Here is a 24,261-nt window from a genome sequence, read left to right as displayed (position 1 = left end):
CCCCAAATGATTGTTTATGTTGGGGTTGCAGGGGTAATTGGGCTGACGTCTCTAACTCCAGATCAATGGATCCTACCATTTGTCATTTTCGAGGAGATTTGGATTCCCACTCCATCTCAAACAGCAGAGCTGAGGTCACTTTATCTCTTTGAGGCTCAGTTTATCATGCTGTAGTTTTTCATCATCATGAAAATATTAATGGACATGAAAAGGGGGAAATAAATCGTTAGGATTTTCATTTGATATAAAATTTGAACTTACCTTTGCCAAGGCTTAGTACAGACAGCAAAATAAATAAGCAAGGAAACAAACATCCCCCCACAGAAATGCCTCATCATTAATAGTAAAAAGATTTGGTGTTAGGCAGACCTAGCTTGAATTCCTAACTCTCCATTTGCTGTGTAAACTTTGGCAAGTCTTTTCACCTCTCTGAGTTTCCTCATCTATAAAAGGAGACATCCAGTGTCATGGCCTATTGTAACCACTGAAATAGGTAACGCACTTTGTATAATGTCTAGAACATAATAGGTAGTCGTAAATGGTTACTATTCATATTGTTTTAGCAATATTGTACGAATCCTCTTTGATCCTAACAGAAAGTGATAGTTTATGCAAGTCATGTAAGTGTAACATATGTTTTCATGCCTTTATACATGAAACCATCAGAGCATGTAAGAAAATTCTGTAACCTTAAAGTTATTTTTTAAGTTACATTATTTGTCAGTTGCTCTTTTCAGACCCTTTTTATCATAAATAAGAACTTCCCTCATGAATTGAATTACAAAAGAAACTTCCCTCATAAATTAAATTACAAAAGAAACTTCTTAAAGGCAGTCTTCAAGTACTGATGACACAGTTATGGCCGAAAACATAACGAACAGGATCTGGGCATGTTTCAGGGAGAACGCTACACATTAAAGAAATCGTTTAGCATTAATTTTGAATACTTACTTACATTTTTACTTACTATTAAAACCTACCTCATCAGATTTATGTGCCCATAGAAGGGTTAGAGATAAGAATTTTCCATGCCGTTTAGAAATCATGTATGTCTATATCAGCATACAAAGTACATGTACAGAGATTGTAGATTTTAACCTGCAAAGTCATACAACTCTTTTAACTGTGCAGAATAAACTGGAATTACATATGACCCTTTCATTTCTCTAAACATAAATATAAGCTCGCAAAGCAAAAACTTTCATTTATTTGAAATATTGTAAAAACCTAATTTTAGCGCTTTAAAATTGATGGTGATCTTGAAGCCAACCTACAACTCTAGGAGGTCCAGCAATTAATGCTTCACGTTTTCCTCAGCAACAATCTTAACTAAGAGTTCAGATAAGAACTTTCCCCTTAGCATCAAAGAATAGAAATATCTGTCGTAATTGATACTGCCTAAAATTTATAGAACATATTGTAATTTAAGTTTTTAATTAAGTCTGTTTTCCATTTCCTCACTTTGCTCCTTCTTTTGGGCACCTATCTGAAATGAAACTTTTGTCCAGCAGATGGCAGAAAATAGCAAACGGAAAACCTTGGGACTTAACTTTTGTTTTGGACTAGAAACCGCTGTCTCCTCCATCTGACTGTAGACGTTGATGTTATTAGGGTCAGGGACGGAGGGCCAAGTGTCAGTTATGCAGGAAGTTATGTTAGATTGCCAAACGGGATGGCTTGGTACCGGCCTTGCTTATAATAATTGAGTTTTAGTAGCAAATCAGCTTCCTTGGGAAAAGGCCAAAGGCTTTTCATAATTGTATTGACAACAAAATGAATATGATAAATGGTGTTCATTCAGTTGAGGCAAGATTTATAGTTTTCCTTTGAGCAAGGGATAAAAGAGCAAATATTTATAATAATAGTAAAATTTGTTTAAAAGTTATATTGTTTGATAATTCAAAGAGCTTTATTAAAATATTTCGAAATACTTTAAGCAGTTTCAGGTGACAGAGTACAGATTCTTTCCAAAGTATTCTAGTAATGTAAAAATGAGCAAGTATATGATTTAAAAAAAAACATGGATATGAAAGTCATTTATTCTTCCTAAAATATTGATATGTCAAACCGTCAGTGATGATTCTAATATTACTGCTGGAGAAAGTTTATTTGCCTTTTATCCACATAAATGTGTGTGCTTTAATTTGCTGTATAGTCCTTAGCATACAGAAGAAGCATCCTATAAGAGCACATGTCATCTTAAAGTCAAAATGCATTTTATTTATCGTGATTATTTGATAAAATGCTATTTTAGTGGTTAGCTATTTAATTTAAAAACATTTCTATAAACACTGACTGCATTAACTGGTACACGGACTACATTACTTATCACTCTGTCCTTCCAAACCTAAATTGCCTGAAACTACACAGCAACCATGTTGATAAATTGTCCCACTACTGGAGAACAGAAGAAGAATCACTGCTATTTCTTTGCCCCTGTAGTGAGAATGCAACAATATAAAAGCACCTTACCTTGCACTGTATTTAGTCCCCTTGTTTAAGCTTTTTCCAGATCATACTTAAACTTAAGTATCAAAAACCCAGCGGGAAATTGAAAAAAATAAAAGAATGTGTAGGATGCTATTTCCTCACACTCATTCTTTTAATTGTCATAATCCTGATCTTTGAGTACACTGTTTTTCAGTCACGCAGTCAGTGCTGTTGTTTAATATGAATAAACACATTTTACAAAGACAAGGCAAGACAATGAGATTTGTAGGGAAAAAAAAAGAACTTTGGAATAGGACAGTCTTAGGTTCCAGTCCTGGGTTCACCACTTAACAACCTGTGGGGTTTTGGGTAAATTACTTAATGTCTCAGAATCACAGTTTTCTCCTCCATGAAACAGGGCTAATAATACTTGTATCACAGGTATGTTGTAAGAAGTGAGTGAACTGACATATATAAAGGGCCTAGTACAGTGTCTGGCACAAAGTAAATATACCCCTCCACTGTTGTTAGTTCCTTTCCCTAATATGGAATGAGACAAAGGAATCCGATTTGCTCACTTATTCAGCAGATTTGGCTAAGGACTGTCCGAGGATTCATGAGGGATGTAGATTTCTTACCCTCAAATCCCACCCCAAAATGATGTTACAGTTTAATAGAGTCAGTTAGGTATCTACCTAAACAACTGTAATAAAATACAGAAGGTGATAAGTGCCATAACAAAGATAGAAATAAAGTGATTGCATTTAGCTGGCGCATCAGGAAAGGCTCTGTAAAGGTGAAGGTATTTCTTTGGGTCATATCACATAAGTAGGATTGAACTGTTGGAACTGTGAAGTAAGAGGTTTTCAGTTGGTCTAAGCACAGGTTTAGGAAGGAGAGTAGTAGAGAAGATATTTTGTTAAAGATACACTTATTTTATGGTTGGACATGCAGGTTGTCTGGGACCCTTGAATATCAGGCTAAGGAACTGAGACCCTTATTCCATAGATGGTATAAAGCAATTGATGATTTTGACTGACTAACAGAACGAGAATTGTATTTCAAGAAGAGAATAGTCAGCAGTATGTTAGACAAACTGAAATAGGGAAGAAAGTAAACCTGAAAAATTGCTGTTCAACAAGCATATGTTGAGTGCATTGTGCCAGGCATGAGAAATGAATAAAATGATTGCTTTTTATAAGAATGAATAAAATGGATCGTTCCTTAGAAGCTCATAATCTAGTGGCCATAACAAATAACTAATAAACCATCAATGTATTGTAACAAAGATGCATGCAAAGGACCATATGAACATTTAAGAGGAAGAGATTGGTATTTGGGGCAAAAAGTAGGCTTCCCAGGGAAGTAAAAGTTGAGCTAGGTGTTGAAAGATGGATAGGCATTTGCCAGACCGAAAGAGAGACGGCTTCCCAGCAGCGTTTGCCTCCATGAACAAAGGTATAGATGTTTCACGTTCAAGGAATACCTTTCAATTAAGCTCTGAACTAGCAGGTTATTTCTGTTCTGGAACCACATGCTCACACTCTTACCTCCTAAAATTTTTAACAAAAACCTCTTTTTTTTGCCTTCTAGTATATTAGAATGCTTTCTCTACTGTGAAATCTCAGAGGAAAAGAATTACTTTTTTACTCATTTATGCTTTCTTGGGGTCCAGCCCAAGTAACTATTGGGTGGATGGATGGATGGATGGATGTCATCAAGAAACAAACCTCATTCTTTTCAGTTTCTCATATTTAGCATCTTATAAGGCAATAGCATATCATTAATTTTTTTATTTTTTATTTATCTGGTGTTGACCTTAGGAATCCATTGGGGAGATCTAGGTGAAAGCAGTTAGATCTGTGCCACTTCTGCCTAAGGTCTCCCACTGTCTTCCTCCTATCCATGTATACATAGTTCTCACAAGGCCACTGGAAAATTAAACTCCTAGAGTAGGTTCTGATTCTCACCGTGTAATCTGAGTCTGGCGCTCTCACTCTGAAACCCTTTTAACCTCCCTGCTTGGTAGACCTTTACTCTGCTTTCCAGTAATCACTCATTTTCTCTGTGGCAGTCACCTCTGTCAGAAGCATATTAGAGTTGGCACCACTCTCATTCCACACAGAAAAGGGAGCATCCCCTCATATCCCGGGCCTTATCCCATAGTGAATACAGTGTGCTCTGAAAAGTATGATGGTCCTGATGTCTTTAGAATGCCTTGCAAAGGGGCATCTGTGTGCTTATGATATCCTTAGATTCTGAGATTTGGGTCTTTTCAGTCTCCTGATGAGTCTTCCAGATGCTTTCCCACTCGTGATCGCTGAGTTTGTACTCAGATCTCTGGGTGGAGTATTTTCTCAGAATTTTGGTACTCAGAGCATTACTATTATGTGTGCACCACCCAGGCTCAAGCATGAATTCACCAAGAACAAAAGCCATGTCTTACTTACCACTGGATCCCTGGCACAGTACATAGCACAGAGTATCTACCATCTATCAAAAATAACAGATTTTCTAGTCCATAGAAGAAAATAAAACAGTAAGTTATCTGACAAAATAGAGTTAATAATCAAGTTTATTGATTTTATATTTTTCATTTTCATCCAACTGAAACCTCATTCACACATATACACTCACTTCTCATCTCCTCTCTCTGCCTTATTTCCTTTGTAGCACTTTCTAAAGGATCATATATCTATTTTATTTTCTGTCTTATTAGAATATAAATTCCACGAGGGCAGGGATTTTTTTAATGTTTGATTCACTGATGGCTCCAGAGAGTCTGTAACAGTGAGAAGACATTTATAGAATAGGCCTTCAATAAATACTTAAGTAAATTGTTCGTATATATTCAAATACAGCCTTAACATGTATATCTAGGGGGACAAAAGTATTGCTTTTTGCACTTTTAGGGAGCCTGACACTCTTAAGGTATTTAAGGGCTTATTTTCACTAAATGTTATGTGAATTATTTCCTGAAGCTTCAAAGTGAAATGCACAGCTTAAAAGAATCAAATAGGTAGGTCTAATTAAGTATGCTACACCTCATTTTTAGGTTGGCAGGTTTACCACAACAAATGTTTATTGAAATCTATTTTGTGCCAGGTCCATGCATACAATAAGTACCTATGCTGTGCTCTCAAAAAGCATATAATAGGAGAGATAAGGTGCTATGATAGCACTAACACAGGGTACCAGAGCCTTACATAGGAGACACACTTAGTCATGGGGGATTAGGGGAGGTGTCACGGAGGCTTCTTGGAATAATTGACATGTATATTGAAATATGAGGGACAAATAGGAATTAACAAGGTCATAGTAGGGAAGCACAGGTCTTTGCCCTTGAGAAACTCACTATCTAATGGGGCAGATGGGTAACACAAGCAACGAACCGTAATACAGTTTGTTATAAGAGAGACGTGGTCAAAGTGCTCATTGAACTTAGATGAGGAGGAGATTGATTCCTTTTGACAAAAAAGGGAAAATTTCACCGTTCCAGGGGAAGTAAAACTTGAGCTAGATGTTGAAATACAGTTTGGAATGTGTTAGGCAGACAAAGCAGCATATAGAGGAATAGAGACAAGAGAGAGTCGGCATCAGTGGGTTTGCAGAGAATTAAGAATGGCCAAACCATAGATAAGGGCAGGAGCACTAAGAGACGAGACTGGAGGTAGGCAGGGACCAGATATTAAGGACCTTGTTTGCCATGCTAAGGAACTTGAAATTTATTCTAAGAGCAGGGAAGAAAATTGTGATCTTTTCTCACCATGGAGGTCACTACCCATACCACACAGGAAAGGAACAACATGAGGTGATTCCGTTCAGCACTTCCATCTGAAACAAAAAGACAAGTACATTGAAAAACATCAGAAAGAGACAGATTTAGGGATTAGGAAAAGAAAAAGGAAATGAAGGTAGTGGTATAGGAAGGGGTTTTTCTGCTGCAGTTTTAGGCCTTAATTTTATATTTCTGTGTCCATTTGTTAGGAGGAGGCCAGTTACGGGTTAAAGGGTCAGTGGAGCTGAGTCAGAGTTTTCCAGGTTCTGGTGGTCTCAGCCATTGACTTAACAGAGACATGCACTCCTTAGTATTGATGAGGGTGTTTGAGAATTTCTCCTTGAGCGTACAAGGGACTACCTTTTAGCAAACTGACCTTGAGTTGAGATTAAAAATTACCCAAAGCTTTTCTTCAAGCTGTCATCCCTAGCGTTCCTTGGGGCTATAGTGGAACTAAGCAGAGTTAAGTCAACAACTTAAAATAAAAGAATGTAGATAATTTCTAAGCTGGGAGATAAATGCATAGGCTTTACTCTTTCCCTCTACTTTTATGTATTTTAAAAGTTACATAATAAACAACATTTTTTTCTTAAGTAGTTTGATGCCCAACAAACTCTGATAATAGCAGTTCACATTTTTTACCCCTCATTAACTAAACTTATTTTCCTTTCCTGCAATATTAAGCATAATTCTTTAATTATGTTACATGATACTTCATAAGTATGCTAAACATAGAACAAATGTGGATTCCTTTGTTTTCTTTTTAAGTGGCACCAATTTTCAGAAACAATATTTCTTTTGACCCTTAAATTCTTTAACAGGCTTTATAAAAGGTACCCAACCTATATTCCCATCCTTCAGAGGGCTGTTGAGCAGTGGTATGGAGAGCCAGAGTGTACAACTCCCATCTTAAAACTTATGGCAGAACTGATGCAAAACAGGTAAGAGGTAGCATAGGCAAGTGAAAAGGTCATTTACTATTTGGTAGCACTCTTCAGAGGTCAGACTTTCCTGCCTCGTGCCTGTATATTTAAGACTTAGCAAGAACCCGGGAACCAAAGCTTAAGATGATCAGTTGAAGGCAGTAGAATTAGAGATATAAGGTTGAGACTTTGGGCGAGAAAGAATTTAGTATACTTAGGTGTATACGGGGACTATGGGAACTGGGAAAAAAATTGGAACACTACAGCCACCATTATTTAAAAGATTCAAAAGCACAAGATGGAGGAAGGTAGGTTTTTGTTTTGTTTTGTTTATAAATTTATTTATTTTTGGCTGTGTTGGGTCTTCGTTGCTGCGCGCAGGCTTTCTCTAGTTGCAGCGAGTGGGGGCTACCCTTCAGTGCGGTGCACGGGCTTCTCATTGCGGTAGCTTCTGTTGTTGCAGACCACGGGCTCTAGGTATGTGGGCTTCAGTAGTTGTGGCTTGCGGGCTCTAGATCGCAGGCTCAGTAGTTGTGGCACACGGGCTTAGTTGCTTCGCAGCATGTGGGATCTTCCTGGACCAGGGCTCGAACGCGTGTCCCCTGCATTGGCAGGCGGATTCTTAACCACTGTGCCACCAGGAAAGTCCCAGGGCAGTTTTAACTGTCTCATTGCTTAACTGCAGTTCTGTAGAGGAGGAAAGGAGTTTAGAGGTCTCTGAGTTGAGATGCTTTATTTTATGGATAAGGGAACTGAGTCCCAGAGCAATTCGTGGACACATAGTTTGTCTCAAGCCCTGGGGATTGTTCCTGCCTTGACTTCTAAGTTATCCTTCTTCCTCTGTGCCAAGATGCACATATGTGGATGATGTATGCACTCACAATTTTTATTTAAATAGCAACTACCACACTTCTCAGAAATTGCCTAGGTGACCTTATAATTTGCATAGACAAGCAGAGGTTCAGGTTCTTTGTATATAAATATTAACAGAGGTGTAGCTAAAAGAGAAAAACTGCAATAAGATAATTAGTTTTACCTCTTTAAGATATGTCATTATGAATATGGCTTAGCACCAAATTACCTGTCACTTAGCCATACTGTTTCATCAGTTCCTCTTTGTAAATTGCGTGTTGGAAGGGAGATATCCAGACAGGGAAGGAGTATGGGTTGCAACTCTAATTTGATCTATGGTGCTGAGTTTTTCACAGCAATAATTTAAAATTTTTAAAACAAGAGGTGGGAAAAGACCTGGCAAATAAATAAATGTGAGTATTCTTTTGAAAGCTGTTAGTTTTTTTAAAACTGTTCTCTAGGTGCCTTAAATACTAAACGAAGGGTGGCTATATACTTTATATTAGAAATTTAGTTTTTATTAAATTACAGTTTTTTCAGCTAGGTAATTAATAGTTCATATTACTGATATAACATTTAATGCTAAAGGAAAAAATCATTACGTTGTATATTGTAAAGTATTTTATATCTGCCATAGGTGGATAATTCATATCTAGCACAGTTGTCCAAAGAACTACCTGGTAAAAATTTGTAATCCCAGAAAATGTTATCTTGTCTATATTTCTCTGGAACCTAATGTGTATTATGTATATACATTTCTTTAATCGGAATTCTATGCCAACAATCAAATGTTTCCAGTAGTATTTCTAATAAGTTATAATTGCACTTAATTCCGAAGCATTTTGAAAAAGCATAGAGAAGCAGCAATTTATTCTATTCCGAGCAGTTTATTCTGTTCCTTGGCAAATATCTTTGCTTTTTGGTGTTTCTTTGCTATGACCTATTTCATATTTTTGCTGATCCTTTTAAAAATATACCATTATTTCTTAAAAGCAGAGCAAAAAGGTATATTGGAGCCAACTAAAGCCAAAGTGATGTTAAAAAAGCAAATATTATGTCAGGATGGCATGTCAGTCCTTTACACTTTTCAGACTGTTCCCCAACCTGTTAGGAACTAGGAAAGTAGAACTGTTCTTATTTAGAACTTCTGGGATTTGTTTCTCTTTACTTGAGCTATGTTCAATGGAAACTATAGTCTGTATGTAATTTAATGTATTTGAAATATGCTTGAAGTATCAAGTGATTCATTATGCATATGAGCAATATTAAAGGTACTTAGATTTCCTGTTATTTTATAATTTGTTTTAAAGATGTGTATTAGGCACTACAGGAGATCTCAAGTGTAAATCTCTATCCAAGTAACTATATAAACTTATACATACTTGGGGTTTCCTTTATTATTATCTGTCAACCACTTTGCATGAAAGGAGAGGGGTGTAAGAGGTCAGTGATATAGGATGTCAGGATATTGTTTTGACAGATAAAAAGTGAATTCTTTGAATCAGCAAATAAATGAAAATAATTTTATCGTTCTAGTATCTTTATAGTGAGAGAATTAGTACACACATTTTATCAATACTTGTTTAATGGAATGACACTTTAAAAAAGGGATAATTGTACTGTTGCTACTTCTAATAAATGAAAATTCTGGGTATTTTAAACCTATATTTGTTTTTTTTATCTGCACATATAGTCTAAATTTTTGCTGTATTTCTTAGATCCCAGCGTTTGAACTTTGATGTATCATCTCCTAATGGAATTCTTCTCTTCAGAGAAGCTAGTAAAATGATTTGCACTTATGGTGAGTATCCTTTTCCATATTTGTCTCTGCAATATAACTTTTATCTCTTTGGAGGAAAGAATGATGTTAGTTATTTTGTTCTTTTGAACCTTCATATCTGTATGAATTTGTGAAGTGGGTAATAGGGGTGCAAAAAGCCAGGTAGCTATCATATTGACATCAAGAGAAATAAGCAACATGCCTTTGACTACAGATCATGCCTGACCAGCTTGATGAATTTCTTTTAGATGAAATTGCAGTGTCAGTAGGCAAAGAGAATACACTATAGATAGAATATTGAAAAGTTATAGCATATTGAAAATTGCTAAAAGTTACATCAGGGAGTTTAGTGTGTTGCGTCAAAGGATGCTTAAATCAGTATGTCACCGGCACTGAATTTTGGAAAAATATCCTGGTAAAGAGCAGTAAATATTTTATTGTAGGAAATTTGGGGGCACTGCATCCTAAGAATCAGAGTTCTACAGTAATGATTGTTCTATTCAATTACAGTACAAAAAAATGTGGTTAGGGGCTTCCCTGGTGGCGCAGTGGTTGAGAGTCCGCCTGCCGATGCAGGGGACATGGGTTCGTGCCCCGGTCTGGGAAGATCCCACATGTCGCAGAGCGGCTGGGCTCGTGAGCCATGGCCGCTGAACCTGCGCGTGCAGAGCCTGTGCTTCGCAACGGGAGAGGCCACAACACTGAGAGGCCCGCGTACCGAAAAAAAAAAAAAAATGTGGTTAGTAGTTAGAAATGAGCGTTAGAACTACCATAAACCCTAATATTTGCCACTTCTGACAGCTTCATCAATGAAATTCTCAACTCTCTGAGACCTTTATGTAGCCAGGGAATGAGGATACGATACAACAGATAAGAATCCTCTGTTAGTTCGCCACAAACTGACTGAATACTAACTACAGGCTGGACACTTTGCATGGTTCTTCTTGAGAGATGTCTCTCTGTGTCCTCCGTTCCTTTGTCCTCTTCTTTTTTGCCTGTCTGGTCTTACTTTCCCAAATCAACAGCCAACTCTATGTTTGGCCTCAAAAATTGCCTGTGATTCTCATACTTCTTTTGGAGAATGAATTTACAGAATTTTGTAAAGCTTCTTTAAGTGAGTGTGTGTATGTAGGAACAGCCATTAAAAGTGTATTAGTTTATTTTGTGTATGGTGTTAGGGAGTGTTCTAATTTCATTCTTTTACATGTAGCTGTCCAGTTTTCCCAGCACCACTTATTGAAGAGGCTGTCTTTTCTCCATTGTATATTCTTGCCTCCTTTATCAAAGATAAGGTGACCGTAGGTGCATGGGTTTATCTCTGGGCTTTCTATCCTGTTCCATTGATCTGTATTTCTGTTTTTGTGCCAGTACCATACTGTCTTGATTACTGTAGCTTTGTAGTATAGTCTGAAGTCAGGGAGCCTGATTCCTCCAGCTCCGTTTTTCCTTCTCAAGATTGCTTTGGCCATTCAGGGTCTTTTGTGTTTCCATACAAATTGTGAAATTTTTTTGTTCTAGTTCTGTGAAAAATGCCATTGGTAGTTTGATAGGGATTGCATTGAATCTGTAGATTGCTTTGGGTAGTATAGTCATTTTCACAGTGTTGATTCTTCCAATCCAAGAACATGGTATATCTCTCCATCTGTTTGTATCATCTTTAATTTCTTTCATCAGTGTCTTATAGTTTTCTGATAGTTTTCTGCATACAGGTCTTTTGTCTCCTTAGGTAGGTTTATTCCTAGGTATTTTCTACAGCAGAAACTAACACAACATTGTAAAGCAACTGTACTCCAATTTAAAAAAATTAAAACATATTACTTTTTAAAAAGTAAAACTTATTTTAAAAAGTAGAAAAAGTTCTTTTAAATTGTTTTTACTTGAACTCAAAATATTCTGGGACTCAGTTCTGTATGCACTGTAGGCCTCTGTTAAAAATGCTTAGTTTTAATTGTACATTTGATTTTTAGAGTTTGAGGTCATAAGTGTATAGAAACTACAGAAAGCACCTATTTTAAGACAGTAAACTTAAACTCTCCTATTTTCATCTGTACCAGCAACTATATTGCCACAACTTTTGCATCTGTTGAAAATGGACACATTAGAATCATATAAAGTAGAAATGCTTTGCCTCCCAAAGGTAAAAATGGACCCCTTTTTGAATATTCTCAGTACAGTTTGTTGTGTTTCCAGGGTATATCTAATTCCTTTCAGTGTCTTATCATAAAAGACATATGACTGGAGCTTTTTCCAAAAGAATGATATCTTTAAAAAAACATAGATTTTGGCAATTAAAAGATCTGAGTACCAATTCTAGTACCAACCCATATCAACTCCGTGACATTCAGCTAAGACACTACACCTCTTTGGCCTAGTTTTCTCATATGTAAAATTAGAAATAATGAATACCTACTGACCTACCTGTCTAGTTAGGATTAGAGGTGGTTAATTGAGCTACTCTGGGTAAAGGGCTTGGCACAGGTTGTAACATGGCTTAGGTACTCAGTGAATATGCCTTTCCTTGATCCAAAGCCATTCTCTTACACTCACAGAACCAGCCTCCTTTCGATAGGGGTTCACTGACCTCATCACTTTTTTATTCAGGAATGCCTTCTGTTTGGACCATGCTGTCCTGCTTCCTTCTGCCTGTAACAAGTGCTAAGCGTCTATTTCCTCACTTTTTAAAAAGAAATACTTCCCCATTATGAAACAATGCACGTATAAGAATTTCTTAGTAGTCAATAGACCTTTAACTATACAAATGTTTGTTTCCTGTTACCAACCACAGTTGTATCTTTCCTTCCCCCTTTTCTGGATCCAGTTTCTTTTACTGAGGCTTACTCACTCTTACAGTAGGGCTGACAAGAGCAGCAACTTCTTCCTCGTCCAGGATCACTGAATCTCTAGTATAGGACAGAATGTTTGTCCAGCAATTGATACCAAAAGGAATCTCAGAACATCGCCAAGTCTATGGGCTTCAAAAGCTATTCAGTCCTCTGTCAGGTTGTTTGACATAGACAAAAGCATTGCAGCAAAAGTTGAGAAAGAAAACTGTGAGGATTATATTGGAGGAAGAAGAAGAGGAGGAGGCAGAAGGAGAGAGAGGAAGAAAAGAGAAAGAAAAGCAGAAAAAAGAAAAAGAAAAGAGAAAACCTTCAAAGCATTCTTGAGAAGAAAAGCCAATAAGGAGTTTTCTTACTCTGAAGAAAGACTAGGAGATTAGGGTAAGGTTCTTCTCCTTAGTTGGGACTAATAATAATGGTTGCTTCCACTTTTTAATCAACTATTATGTGCCTGCTCCTATACTAGACCATTAATCATACATTAGCCCATTGAATCCTTAAGGTAAGTATTATTATCTGCCACTCACTAGTCACTTGGCCTTGGTTAAGTTGCTAAGCCTCTCTTGCTTCACTTTCTTGTTAAACAGAGAAAATAATACCTACTTCATAGGGTGGTTGTGAGGATTCAATTACATAGTGCATGGAAAGCCCTTAGATCACTTAGCTACTGTGATTACTGTTATGAAGAAATTGAAGCTCATAGAAGTTAAAGAGTTGCCCAATATTACATAGTTAGCAAATAGTCAAATTGGAATTTCATTCAAAGTCTGTATAACTTCAGACAGTAGTCTTTCCATGTTCCTTTCTGCCACTTGAGAGTTGCCACACAAAGTTGGGTATTTTTGATGAAGTACTGTTCTTTAAGTATGGTGATTTCTATCCTAAAACTTAAGGAAAATGAAGGCTCAATGGAAAAATGTCCTTCAACTTTGTCACCAGTGACTTTGACACATCGCTTTACATAGAATGATAGAAAACTCTTTCTCAGCCTTCACTGATTCCACATGCTGGCCTCAATCAGCCGAGCTGATTTTGTCTGTCTTTACCTGTGTAATGTTTTATTACCCATGCTTTTACCTCTGGAGATTCTAATATGCTCACTGAAGGGAGATCCTATGGTTGCCATCCAGGAGTCTAGAAGATGAGGAAAAGAATGACTAGGAGGGTACAGAAGAGCCAACATTATTTATTTCTGTGGTAAGCCAAGGTGAAGGAAGGGAGAGCCCATAGAAGAAAGGGGCCAGAACATTCTCTGATCCCTTCTGTTCCCATCCTCACTGGGTTCCTTCTCTGCTCACCTGTCATGGGCAGTATTTGTGTAATCGATGATTGGGGCAGTTCAGAGGGGGGAAGAACTCATTTCCACAAGCACCTGATTCGTTATATATTTTATGGAATACCTCCACCTCGCTGCTCAATGAGACTGGCAGAAAAATAATACTTTTGATATGCTGTTTTATTTATCTACATTCTGTCATGATATACTTTGATGTAAGTTTTTAATTTTGCCTCAGCTCTCAGCTGCTCTCGCTGTTACAGCTCAGGGTCAGCAATGAGGTTAGCCACAGTAGCACAAAACAATTTCCTGTTTGTGCAGCCCAGGTAACATTTGGATGAGGATTAGATTTTACCACATTTTCTACTAGCCCAAGCCTATTATTTCTAATGAGTTTTAAATTGCTTCAAGAACATGTATTTCAAAATTTAGTGCTATGATCCGTTCAGCCTGAGCAACTTAATAAAAGAAATTTCTTTCTTAAATTTTTGGTTAAAATGTTGCGTGCAGTGTAATAAATGTTATTACTTTGGAAACCTACTTCTCGGTTTTAAGAACTGGGTGGTTTTTATGCTCAATTTCCATTTGTCTAATCTTTTCTTCCCTTTGCCTCTGGGTAATGGTATCTTTAGTGACATCTGTTGGTTAAAGAGTGCGCAGAAGGGAGAAATAGTGGTTGTTTTTATACGACTGGCAAAAATGGAGCTGCTTTTATTCCTTCCTTAGGTACCTGATTTAAAGAAAGCTCGGTGTGTGAAAAATCTAAACTTTAATAGTGGATAGAACAACTATAATTATTCACTGTACATAAGAATTTACATCAGGGTTCTTTTGAGCAATATATGCTCCAGGTGCATTTAAGGTATGATCTAATAATATGCTTAAATTGAATTTGTACACTGATATACAAGCCGCTGTTATTTACTGTGACCTAGAAAACAAACCAGTGGTTTTCCAACTGGGTTTTTCAGAGCCCTAGAGATCTGTGAAAGTACCACAGAGCCTCTCCAGAGAGGGGGGAGGAGGGGACCCTACTGCCACTTTGACCAGAACCACCCAGCTATATATAGTTGCACTAGATTTATTTGTAATAGGGGTCACCTGCTTAAAGATTTTTTTTTTAATAAAAGAGCTTGAAAATTACTGGTATGTATTGATACTATTAGAAGCATTGTAAGAATGAAGGATTATGATTTCTATTTATGTTTAAATGATTACAGAAAGATAGCTGGACAGGACTTCTCTGGTGGCGCAGTGGTTGAGAGTCCGCCTGCTGATGCAGGGGACACGGGTTCGTGCCCCGGTCCGGGAAGATCCCGCATGCCGCGGAACGGCTAGGCCCGTGAGCCATGGCCACTGAGCCTGTGCGTCCGCAGCCTGTGCTCCGCAAAGGGAGAGGCCACAGCAGTGAGAGACCCGCGTACCGCAAAAAAAAAAAAAAAAAAAAAAAGATAGCTGAACAATGTGTTGGACTTGAAATAATTAGAGACTTAAAATGTTATCAGGAAATAACACTTCTGGAAAACAGATCATCCAGGAACCATGGACATAACCTTAGATTGTATCAGAAACGTGGTCAGGGACAGAGAGTTGTATCAGAAACGTGGTCAGGGACATAGGACAACAAAGTAGTAGAGTAAGCTCACAAAAATCTTCTTAAGGCGATGGAATGATCAACACCTTGAGGATCCCAGGCCTTGAGGAATACATTTCACAGTGAATCCACACGTGTTGGACTTGGCCACTTCTGCACACAAGCAAAAACTGCTAAACAAGCTGTTAAATAAGTAAGCGTGATCTCCAAACAAGTGGCTTAGAGTTCAGTAGATTCTTTCATCCATGCAGCTAACGTTTATTGAGCATTTACTATGTGTTTGAGAGTTACAAGGGATAGGAAGAGAAATAAGACACACAAAAATAATCTTACTGATTCTTCTCTTAGTGGAGTCCAGCAGTGTATTCAGACAAGTAAATAAAGAATTATAATGTGTTGTGCTCACTTTTATGCTTAAGAAGCATACAGAGTGCTATGGGAGCCCAGAAGTTTCTAACTCAAAACTGAGGAGCCAGAGAAGGAAATAAGAATAGGGCCTGGAAATTTGAGGAGGGCATTTCAAGCAGGCAATAGCTTTTACAAAATCATATAAATATAAAACATTAGCATGGTCTATCAGTAAACTGAAGGATTTCAGAATTACTGGAGAAGGTAGAAAGTGGAAATTCCTGATTATCTCATCACTCAAAGATAACCATCATTAACAGTTTAGTGTGTGCTCATTCATACTTTTTTATGTGTGCATATACATATATTATTCCAAAAGTGGTATTATAATATACTTGCTAATCTGCAGTTTGCTATTTTTTACTTATATCATGGCCATCACTTTATATTAATACATATCTAAATCTACCATATCTCTTTTTTTCCTTTGGTTTTTCATAATTTTTTCTACCATATCTTTTAAAATAGATGTAAAGCATTCCATTTTATCGTCATATTATAATTTATTTAATTATTCACCTTTTGAAAAATGTAATTTTTATAAACATGTAATTTTCACTGTAATACACTGTTGCAGCAAGTACATGCACTGTACATTCAGCTTCGTGAGCTTCACTCAGTCAACAAATATATATATTGAGAGCAGCAGGTGCTGTTCTAGACTCTGGATATATCAGTGAGCAAAACTGAAAAAGAAATTATTTTGTATGTCAGAAGGTAATAAGTGCTATCGGGAAAAAAAAAAAGAAAGCAAATCAAGATGGGAGCATTAGGGGCTTCCCTGGTGGTGCAGTGGTTGAGAGTCCGCCTGCCGATGCAGGGGACACGGGTTCGTGCCCCGGTCCGGGAAGATCCCACATGCCACGGAGCGGCTAGGCCCGTGAGCCATGGCCACTGAGCCTGCGCGTCTAGAGCCTGTGCTCCGCAACGGGAGAGGCCACAACAGGGAGAGGCCTGCGTACCGCAAAAAAAAAAAAAAAAAAAAAGATGGGAGCATTAGAAGTACCAGGGATTGGGAAACATGTTGCATTTTTAAGTAAAGTGATCAAGGTAGGCCTCATTGAGAAAATGACATTTGAGCAAAGACTTGCAGTAAATAAGGGAGTTAATTATGCAGGTATCTTGGGGAAAAGTATTCCAGGCTGAAGGAACACCAAGTTTTAGGGTCCTAAGGCAAGAGTGTATCTGGCATGTCTGAAGAACAGCAAGGACATTGGTTGCTGGAACAAAGTGAACAAAAGAGAGTAATAACAAAAGCAATGTCATGTAACGTCATATCCTGTAAAGATTATCAGGACTTTGACTTTAACTCCAAGTGAAGGAGAAGGACTTTAGAATGTTTTGAGCAGAGGGCTGACATGATTTGCCCTTGACTTTGACCAAGGTGATAGCAGTGGGAGTAGTGAGAAGTGGTTAGATTCTGGATATATCTTGAAGGTAAATCCAATTTCTTGATGGATTGGATATATGGTATGAGAGAGAAAATGTAATCAAGGGATTTTGGCATAAACAACTGCAAGGATGAAGTTACCATTTACTGAGATGGAAAAGGCTGAGAATGGGTGTGAGGGAGACTCAGAAGTTCCATTTTGGTTGTGTTGAGCTTGAGGTATTTTTTTTTTTTTTTTTAAACAGCTTTATTGGAGCATAATTGCTTTACAATGGTATGTTAGTTTCAGCTTCACAACAAAATGAATCAGTTATATATATACATATGTTCCCATATCTCTTCCCGCTTGCGTCACCCTCCCTCCCACCCTCCCTATCCCACCCCTCCAGGCGGTCACACAGCACCGAGCTGATCTCCCTGTGCTATGCGGCTGCTTCCCATTAGCTATCTACCTTACGTTTGGTAGTGTATACATGTCCATGCCTCTTTATTGCTTTGTCACCGTTTACCCTTCCCCCTCCCCATAGCCTCAAGTCCATTCTCTAGTAAGTCTGTGTCTTTATTCCTGTTTCACCCCTAGGTTTTTCATGACATTTTTTTTTTTCTTAAATTCCATATATATGTGTTAGCATACGGTATTTGTCTTTCTCTTTCTGACTTACTTCACTCTGTATGACAGACTCTAGGTCCATCCACCTCATTACAAATAGCTCAATTTCGTTTCTTTTTATGGCTGAGTAATATTCCATTGTATATATGTGCCACATCTTCTTTATCCATTCATCCGACGATGGACACTTAGGTTGTTTCCATCTCTGGGCTATTGTAAATAGAGCTGCAATGAACATTTTGGTACATGACTCTTTTTGAATTATGGTTTTCTCAGGGTATATGCCCAGTAGTGGGATTGCTGGGTCATATGGTAGTTCTATTTGTAGCTTTTTAAGGAACCTCCATACTGTTCTCCATAGTGGCTGTAGTAATTCACATTCCCACCAGCAGTACAAGAGTGTTCCATTTTCTCCACACCCTCTCCAGCATTTATTGTTTCTAGATTTTTTGATGATGGCCATTCTGACTGGTGTGAGATGATATCTCATTGTAGTTTTGATTTGCATTTCTCTAATGATTAGTGATGTTGAGCATTCTTTCATGTGTTTGTTGGCACTCTGTATATCGTCTTTGGAGAAATGTCTATTTAGGTCTTCTGCCCATTTTTGGATTGGGTTGTTTGTTCTTTTGTTATTAAGCTGCATGAGCTGCTTATAAATTTTGGAGATTAATCCTTTGTCAGTTGCTTCATTTGCAAATATTTTCTCCCATTCTGAGGGTTGTCTTTTGGTCTTCTTTATGGTTTCCTTTGCTGCGCAAAAGCTTTTAAGTTTCATTAGGTCCCATTTGTTTACTTTTGTTTTTATTTCCATTTCTCTAGGAGGTGGGTCAAAAAGGATCTTGCTGTGATTTATGTCATAGAGTGTTCTGCCTATGTTTTCCTCTAAGAGTTTGATAGTTTCTGGCCTTACATTTAGGTCTTTAATCCATTTTGAGCTTATTTTTGTGTATGGTGTTAGGGAGTGATCTAATCTCATACTTTTACATGTAGCTGTCCAGTTTTCCCAGCACCACTTATTGAATAGGCTGTCCTTTCTCCACTGTACATTTCTGCCTCCTTTGTCAAAGATAAGGTGACCATATGTGCGTGGGTTTATCTCTGGGCTTTCTATCCTGTTCCATTGATCTATATTTCTGTTTTTGTGCCAGTACCATACTGTCTTGATTACTGTAGCTTTGTAGTATAGTCTGAAGTCAGGAAGCCTGATTCCTCCAGCTCCATTTTTCGTTCTCAAAATTGCTTTGGCTATTCGGGGTCTTTTGTGTTTCCATACAAATTGTGAGATTTTTTGTTCTAGTTCTGTGAAAAATGCCAGTGGTAGTTTCATAGGGATTGCATTGAATCTGTAGATTGCTTTGGGTAGTAGAGTCATTTTCACAATGTTGATTCTTCCAATCCAAGAACATGGTATATCTCTCCATCTATTTGTATCATTTTTAATTTCTTTCATCAGTGTCTTATAATTTTCTGCATACGGGTCTTTTGTCTCCTTAGGTAGGTTTATTCCTAGGTATTTTATTCTTTTTGTTGCAATGGTAAATGGGAGTGTTTTCTTGATTTCACTTTCAGATTTTTCATCCTTAGTGTATAGGAATGCCAGAGATTTCTGTGCATTAATTTTGTATCCTGCTACTTTACCAAATTCATTGATTAGCTCTATTAGTTTTCTGGTAGCATCTTTAGGGTTCTGTATGTATAGTATCATGTCATCTGCAAACAGTGACAGCTTTACTTCTTCTTTTCCGATTTGGATTCCTTTTATTTCCTTTTCTTCTCTGATTGCTGTGGCTAAAACTTCCAAAACTATGTTGAATAAGAGTGGTGAGAGTGGGCAACCTTGTCTTGTTCCTGATCTTAGTGGAAATGCTTTCAGTTTTTCACCATTGAGGACGATGTTGGCTGTGGGTTTGTCATATATGGCCTTTATTATGTTGAGGAAAGTTCCCTCTATGCCTACTTTCTGCAGGGTTTTTATCATAAATGGGTGTTGAATTTTGTCAAAAGCTTTCTCTGCATCTATTGAGATGATCATATGGTTTTTCTCCTTCAATTTGTTAATATGGTGTATCACGTTGATTGATTTGCGTATATTGAAGAATCCTTGCATTCCTGGAATAAACCCCACTTGATCATGGTGTATGATCCGTTTAATGTGCTGTTGGATTCTGTTTGCTAGTATTTTGTTGAGGATCTTTGCATCTATGTTCATCAGTGATATTGGCCTGTAGTTTTCTTTCTTTGTGACATCCTTGTCTGGTTTTGGTATCAGGGTGATGGTGGCCTCGTAGAATGAGTTGGGGAGTGTTCCTCCCTCTGCTATATTTTGGAAGAGTCTGAGAAGGATAGGTGATAGCTCTTCTCTAAATGTTTGATAGAATTCGCCTGTGAAGCCATCTGGTCTTGGGCTTTTGCTTGTTGGAAGATTTTTAATCACAGTTTCAATTTCAGTGCTTGTGATTGGTCTGTTCATATTTTCTATTTCTTCCTGATTCAGTCTTGGCAGGTTGTGCCTTTCTAAGAATTTGTCCATTTCTTCCAGGTTGTCCATTTTATTGGCATAGAGTTGCTTGTAGTAATCTCTCATGATCTTTTGTATTTCTGCAGTGTCAGTCGTTACTTCTCCTTTTTCATTTCTAATTCTATTGATTTGAGTCTTCTCCCTTTTTTTCTTGATGAGTCTGGCTAATGGTTTATCAATTTTGTTTATCCTTTCAAAGAACCAGCTTTTAGTTTTATTGATCTTTGCTATCGTTTCCTTCATTTCTTTTTCATTTATTTCTGATCTGATTTTTATGATTTCTTTCCTCCTGCTAACTTTGGGGTTTTTTTGTTCTTCTTTCTCTAATTGCTTTAGGTGCAAGGTTAGGTTGTTTATTCGAGATGTTTCCTGTTTCTTAAGGTAAGATTGTATTGCTATAAACTTCCCTCTTAGAACTGCTTTTGCTGCATCCCATAGATTTTGAGTCGTCGTGTCTCCATTGTCATTTGTTTCTAGGTACTTTTTGATTTCCCCTTTGATTTCTTCAGTGATCACTTCGTTATTAAGTAGTGTATTGTTTAGCCTCCATGTGTTTGTATTTTTTACAGATCTTCTCCTGTGATTGATATCGAGTCTCATAGCGTTGTGGTCGGAAAAGATACTTGATACAATTTCAATTTTCTTAAATTTACCAAGGCTTGATTTGTGACCCAAGATATGATCTATCCTGGAGAATGTTCCATGAGCACTTGAGAAAAATGTGTATTCTGTTGTTTTTGGATGGAATGTCCTATAAATATCAATTAACTCCATCTCATTTAATGTATCATTTAAAGCTTGTGTTTCCTTATTTATTTTCATTTTGGATGATCTGTCCATTGGTGAAAGTGGGGTGTTAAAGTCCCCTACTATGAATGTGTTACTGTCGATTTCCCCTTTTATGGTTGTCAGTATTTGCCTTATGTATTGAGGTGCACCTATGTTGGGTGCATAAATATTTACAATTGTTATATCTTCCTCTTGGATCGATCCCTTGATCATTATGTAGTGTCCTTCTTTGTCTCTTCTAATAGTCTTTGTTTTAAAGTCTATTTTGTCTGATATGAGAATTGCTACTCCAGCTTTCTTTTGGTTTCCATTTGCATGAAATACCTTTTTCCATCCCCTTACTTTCAGTCTGTATGTGTCTCTAGGTCTGAAGTGGGTCTCTTGTAGACAGCAAATATATGGGTCTTGTTTTTGTATCCATTCAGCCAATCTGTGTCTTTTGGTGGGAGCATTTAGTCCATTTACATTTAAGGTAATTATCGATATGTGTGTTCCCATTCCCATTTTCTTAATTGTTTTGGGTTTGTTATTGTAGGTCTTTTCCTTCTTTTGTGTTTCTTGCCTAGAGAAGTTCCTTTAGCAGTTGTTGTAGAGCTGGTTTGGTGGTGCTGAACTCTCTCAGCTTTTGCTTGTCTGTAAAGGTTTTAATTTCTCCATCAAATCTGAATGAGATCCTTGCTGGGTAGAGTAATCTTGGTTGCAGGTTTTTCTCCTTCAACACTTTCAATATGTCCTGCCACTCCCTTTTGGCTTGCAGAGTTTCTGCTGAAAGATCAGCTGTTAACCTTATGGGGATTCCCTTGTGTGTTATTTGTTGTTTTTCCCTTGCTGCTTTTAATATGTTTTCTTTGTATTTAATTTTTGACAGTTTGATTAATATGTGTCTTGGCGTATTTCTCCTTGGATTTATCCTGTATGGGACTCTCTGTGCTTCCTGGACTTGATTAACTATTTCCTTTCCCATATTAGGGAAGTTTTCAACTATAATCTCTTCAAATATTTTCTCAGTCCCTTTCTTTTTCTCTTCTTCTTCTGGAACCCCTATAATTCGAATGTTGGTACGTTTAATGTTGTCCCAGAGGTCTCTGAGACTGTCCTCAGTTCTTTTCATTCTTTTTTCTTTATTCTGCTCTGCAGTAGTTATTTCCACTATTTTATCTTCCAGGTCACTTATCCGTTCTTCTGCCTCAGTTATTCTGCTATTGATCCCATCTAGAGTACTTTTAATTTCATTTAATGTGTTGTTCATCGTTGCTTGTTTCATCTTTAGTTCTTCTAGGTCCTTGTTAACTGATTCTTGCATTTTGTCCATTCTATTGTCCATTCTATCTCCAAGATTTCGGATCAACCTTACTATCATTATTCTGAATTCTTTTTCAGGTAGACTGCCTATTTCCTCTTCATTTGTTAGGTCTGATGGGTTTTTATCTTGCTCCTTCATCTGCGGTGTGTTTTTCTGTCTTTTCATTTTGCTTATCTTACTGTGTTTGGGGTCTCCTTTTTTGCAGGCTGAAGGTTCGTAGTTCCTGTTGTTTTTTGTGTCTGTCCCCAGTGGCTAAGGTTGGTTCAGTGGGTTGTGTAGGCTTCCTGGTGGAGGGTACTAGTGCCTGTGTTCTGGTGGATGAGGCTAGATCTTGTCTTTCTGGTGGGCAGGTCCACGTCTGGTGGTGTGTTTTGGGGTGTCTGTAGACTTATTATGATTTTGGGCCGCCTCTCTGCTAATGGGTGGGGTTGTGTTCCTGTCTTGCTAGTTGTTTGGCATAGGATGTCCAGCACTGTAGCTTGCTGGTCGTTGAGTGAAGCTGGGTGCTGGCGTTGAGATGGAGATCTCTCGGAAATTTTTGCTGTTTGATATTATGTGCAGCTGGGAGGTCTCTTGTGGATCAGTGTCCTGAAGTTGGCTCTCCCACCTCAGAGGCACAGCACTGACTCCTGGCTGCAGCACCAAGAGCCTTTCATCCACAGGGCTCCTTAATTTGGGATGATTGGTTGTCTATTCAGGTATTCCACAGATGCAGGGTATATCAAGTTGATTGTGGAGCTTTAATCCGCTGCTTCTGAGGCTGCTGGGAGAGATTTCCCTTTCTCTTCTTTGTTCTCACAGCTCCCAGGGGCTCAGCTTTGGATTTAGCCCCGCCTGTGCGTGTAGGTCGCCGGAGGGCGTCTGTTCTTTGCTCAGACAGGACGGGGTTAAAGGAGCCGCTGATTCGGAGGCTCTGGCTCACTCAGGCCCGGGGGTAGGGAGGGGCACGGAGTGTGGGGCGGGCCTGCGAGACGTTGCAGCCTGAGGCGCGCCTGTGCGTTCTCCCGGGGGCGTTGTCCCTGGATCCCGGGACCCTGGCAGTGGCGGGCTGCACAGGCTCCCCAGAAGGGCGTGTGGCTAGTGACCTGTGTTCGCACACAGGCCTCCCGGTGGCGGCAGCAGCGGCCCTAGCGTCTCATGTCTGTCTCTGGGCTCCGCACTTTTAGCCGCGGCTCGCGCCCGTCCCTGGAGCTCTCTCAAGCAGCGTTCTTAATCCCCTCTCCTCGTGCACCAGGAAACAAAGAGGGACGTAAAAGTCTCTTGCCTCTTCGGCAGTTCCAGACTTCTCCCCGGACTCTCTCCCGGCCAGCCGCGGTGCACTAACGCCCTGCAGGCTGTGTTCACGCCGCCAACCTCAGTCCTCTCCCGGCGCTCCGACAAAAGCCGGAGCCTCAGCTCCCAGTCCCGCCCGCCCCGGCGGGCGAGCAGACAAGCCTCTCGGCTGGCGAGTTCCGGTCGGCCCGATCCTCTGCGCTGGGATCTGTCCGCTTTGCCCTCCGCACCCCTGTTGCTGTGCTCTCCTCCGCGGCTCCCAAGCTCCCCCACTCCGCCTGCCGAAGCCTCCACCCGCGAAGGGGCTTCCTAGTGTGTGGACACTTTTCCTCCTTCACAGCTCTCTCCCGCTGGTGCAGGACCCGTCCCTATCCTTTTGTCTCTGTTTAGTTTTTTCTTTTGCCCTACCCAGGTACGTGGGGGGTTTCTTGCCTTTTGGGAGGTCTGAGGTCTTCTGCCAGCGTTCAGTAGATGCTCTGTAGGAGTTGTTCCACG

The 24,261-nt window shown here is 38.8% G+C and overlaps 1 protein-coding gene across 6 annotated transcripts in view; it reads left to right on the top strand.

The window, feature by feature from the left end:
- The window catches only part of RANBP17 (RAN binding protein 17), a 322,707-nt gene that overhangs the window by 248,970 nt on the left and 49,476 nt on the right, over positions 1–24,261 (top strand). For 4 of the 6 annotated variants that reach the window (XM_067732877.1, XM_067732875.1, XM_067732873.1 and 1 more), the window contains 2 exons: positions 7,030–7,149; positions 9,702–9,784. In XM_067732877.1, the coding sequence (XP_067588978.1) occupies positions 7,030–7,149; positions 9,702–9,784 (203 nt within the window). The remainder of the gene's footprint in view (positions 1–7,029; positions 7,150–9,701; positions 9,785–24,261) is intronic. The other 2 variants (XM_067732874.1, XM_067732872.1) reach the window with 1 other exon arrangement.

This window comes from Pseudorca crassidens, chromosome 3 (assembly GCF_039906515.1).
Source record: "Pseudorca crassidens isolate mPseCra1 chromosome 3, mPseCra1.hap1, whole genome shotgun sequence".
In the NCBI taxonomy this organism is placed as follows: Eukaryota; Metazoa; Chordata; class Mammalia; order Artiodactyla; family Delphinidae; genus Pseudorca; species Pseudorca crassidens.
Note: the sequence above shows the minus strand (reverse complement) of the source record. Positions and strands in the feature narration are given on the sequence as shown.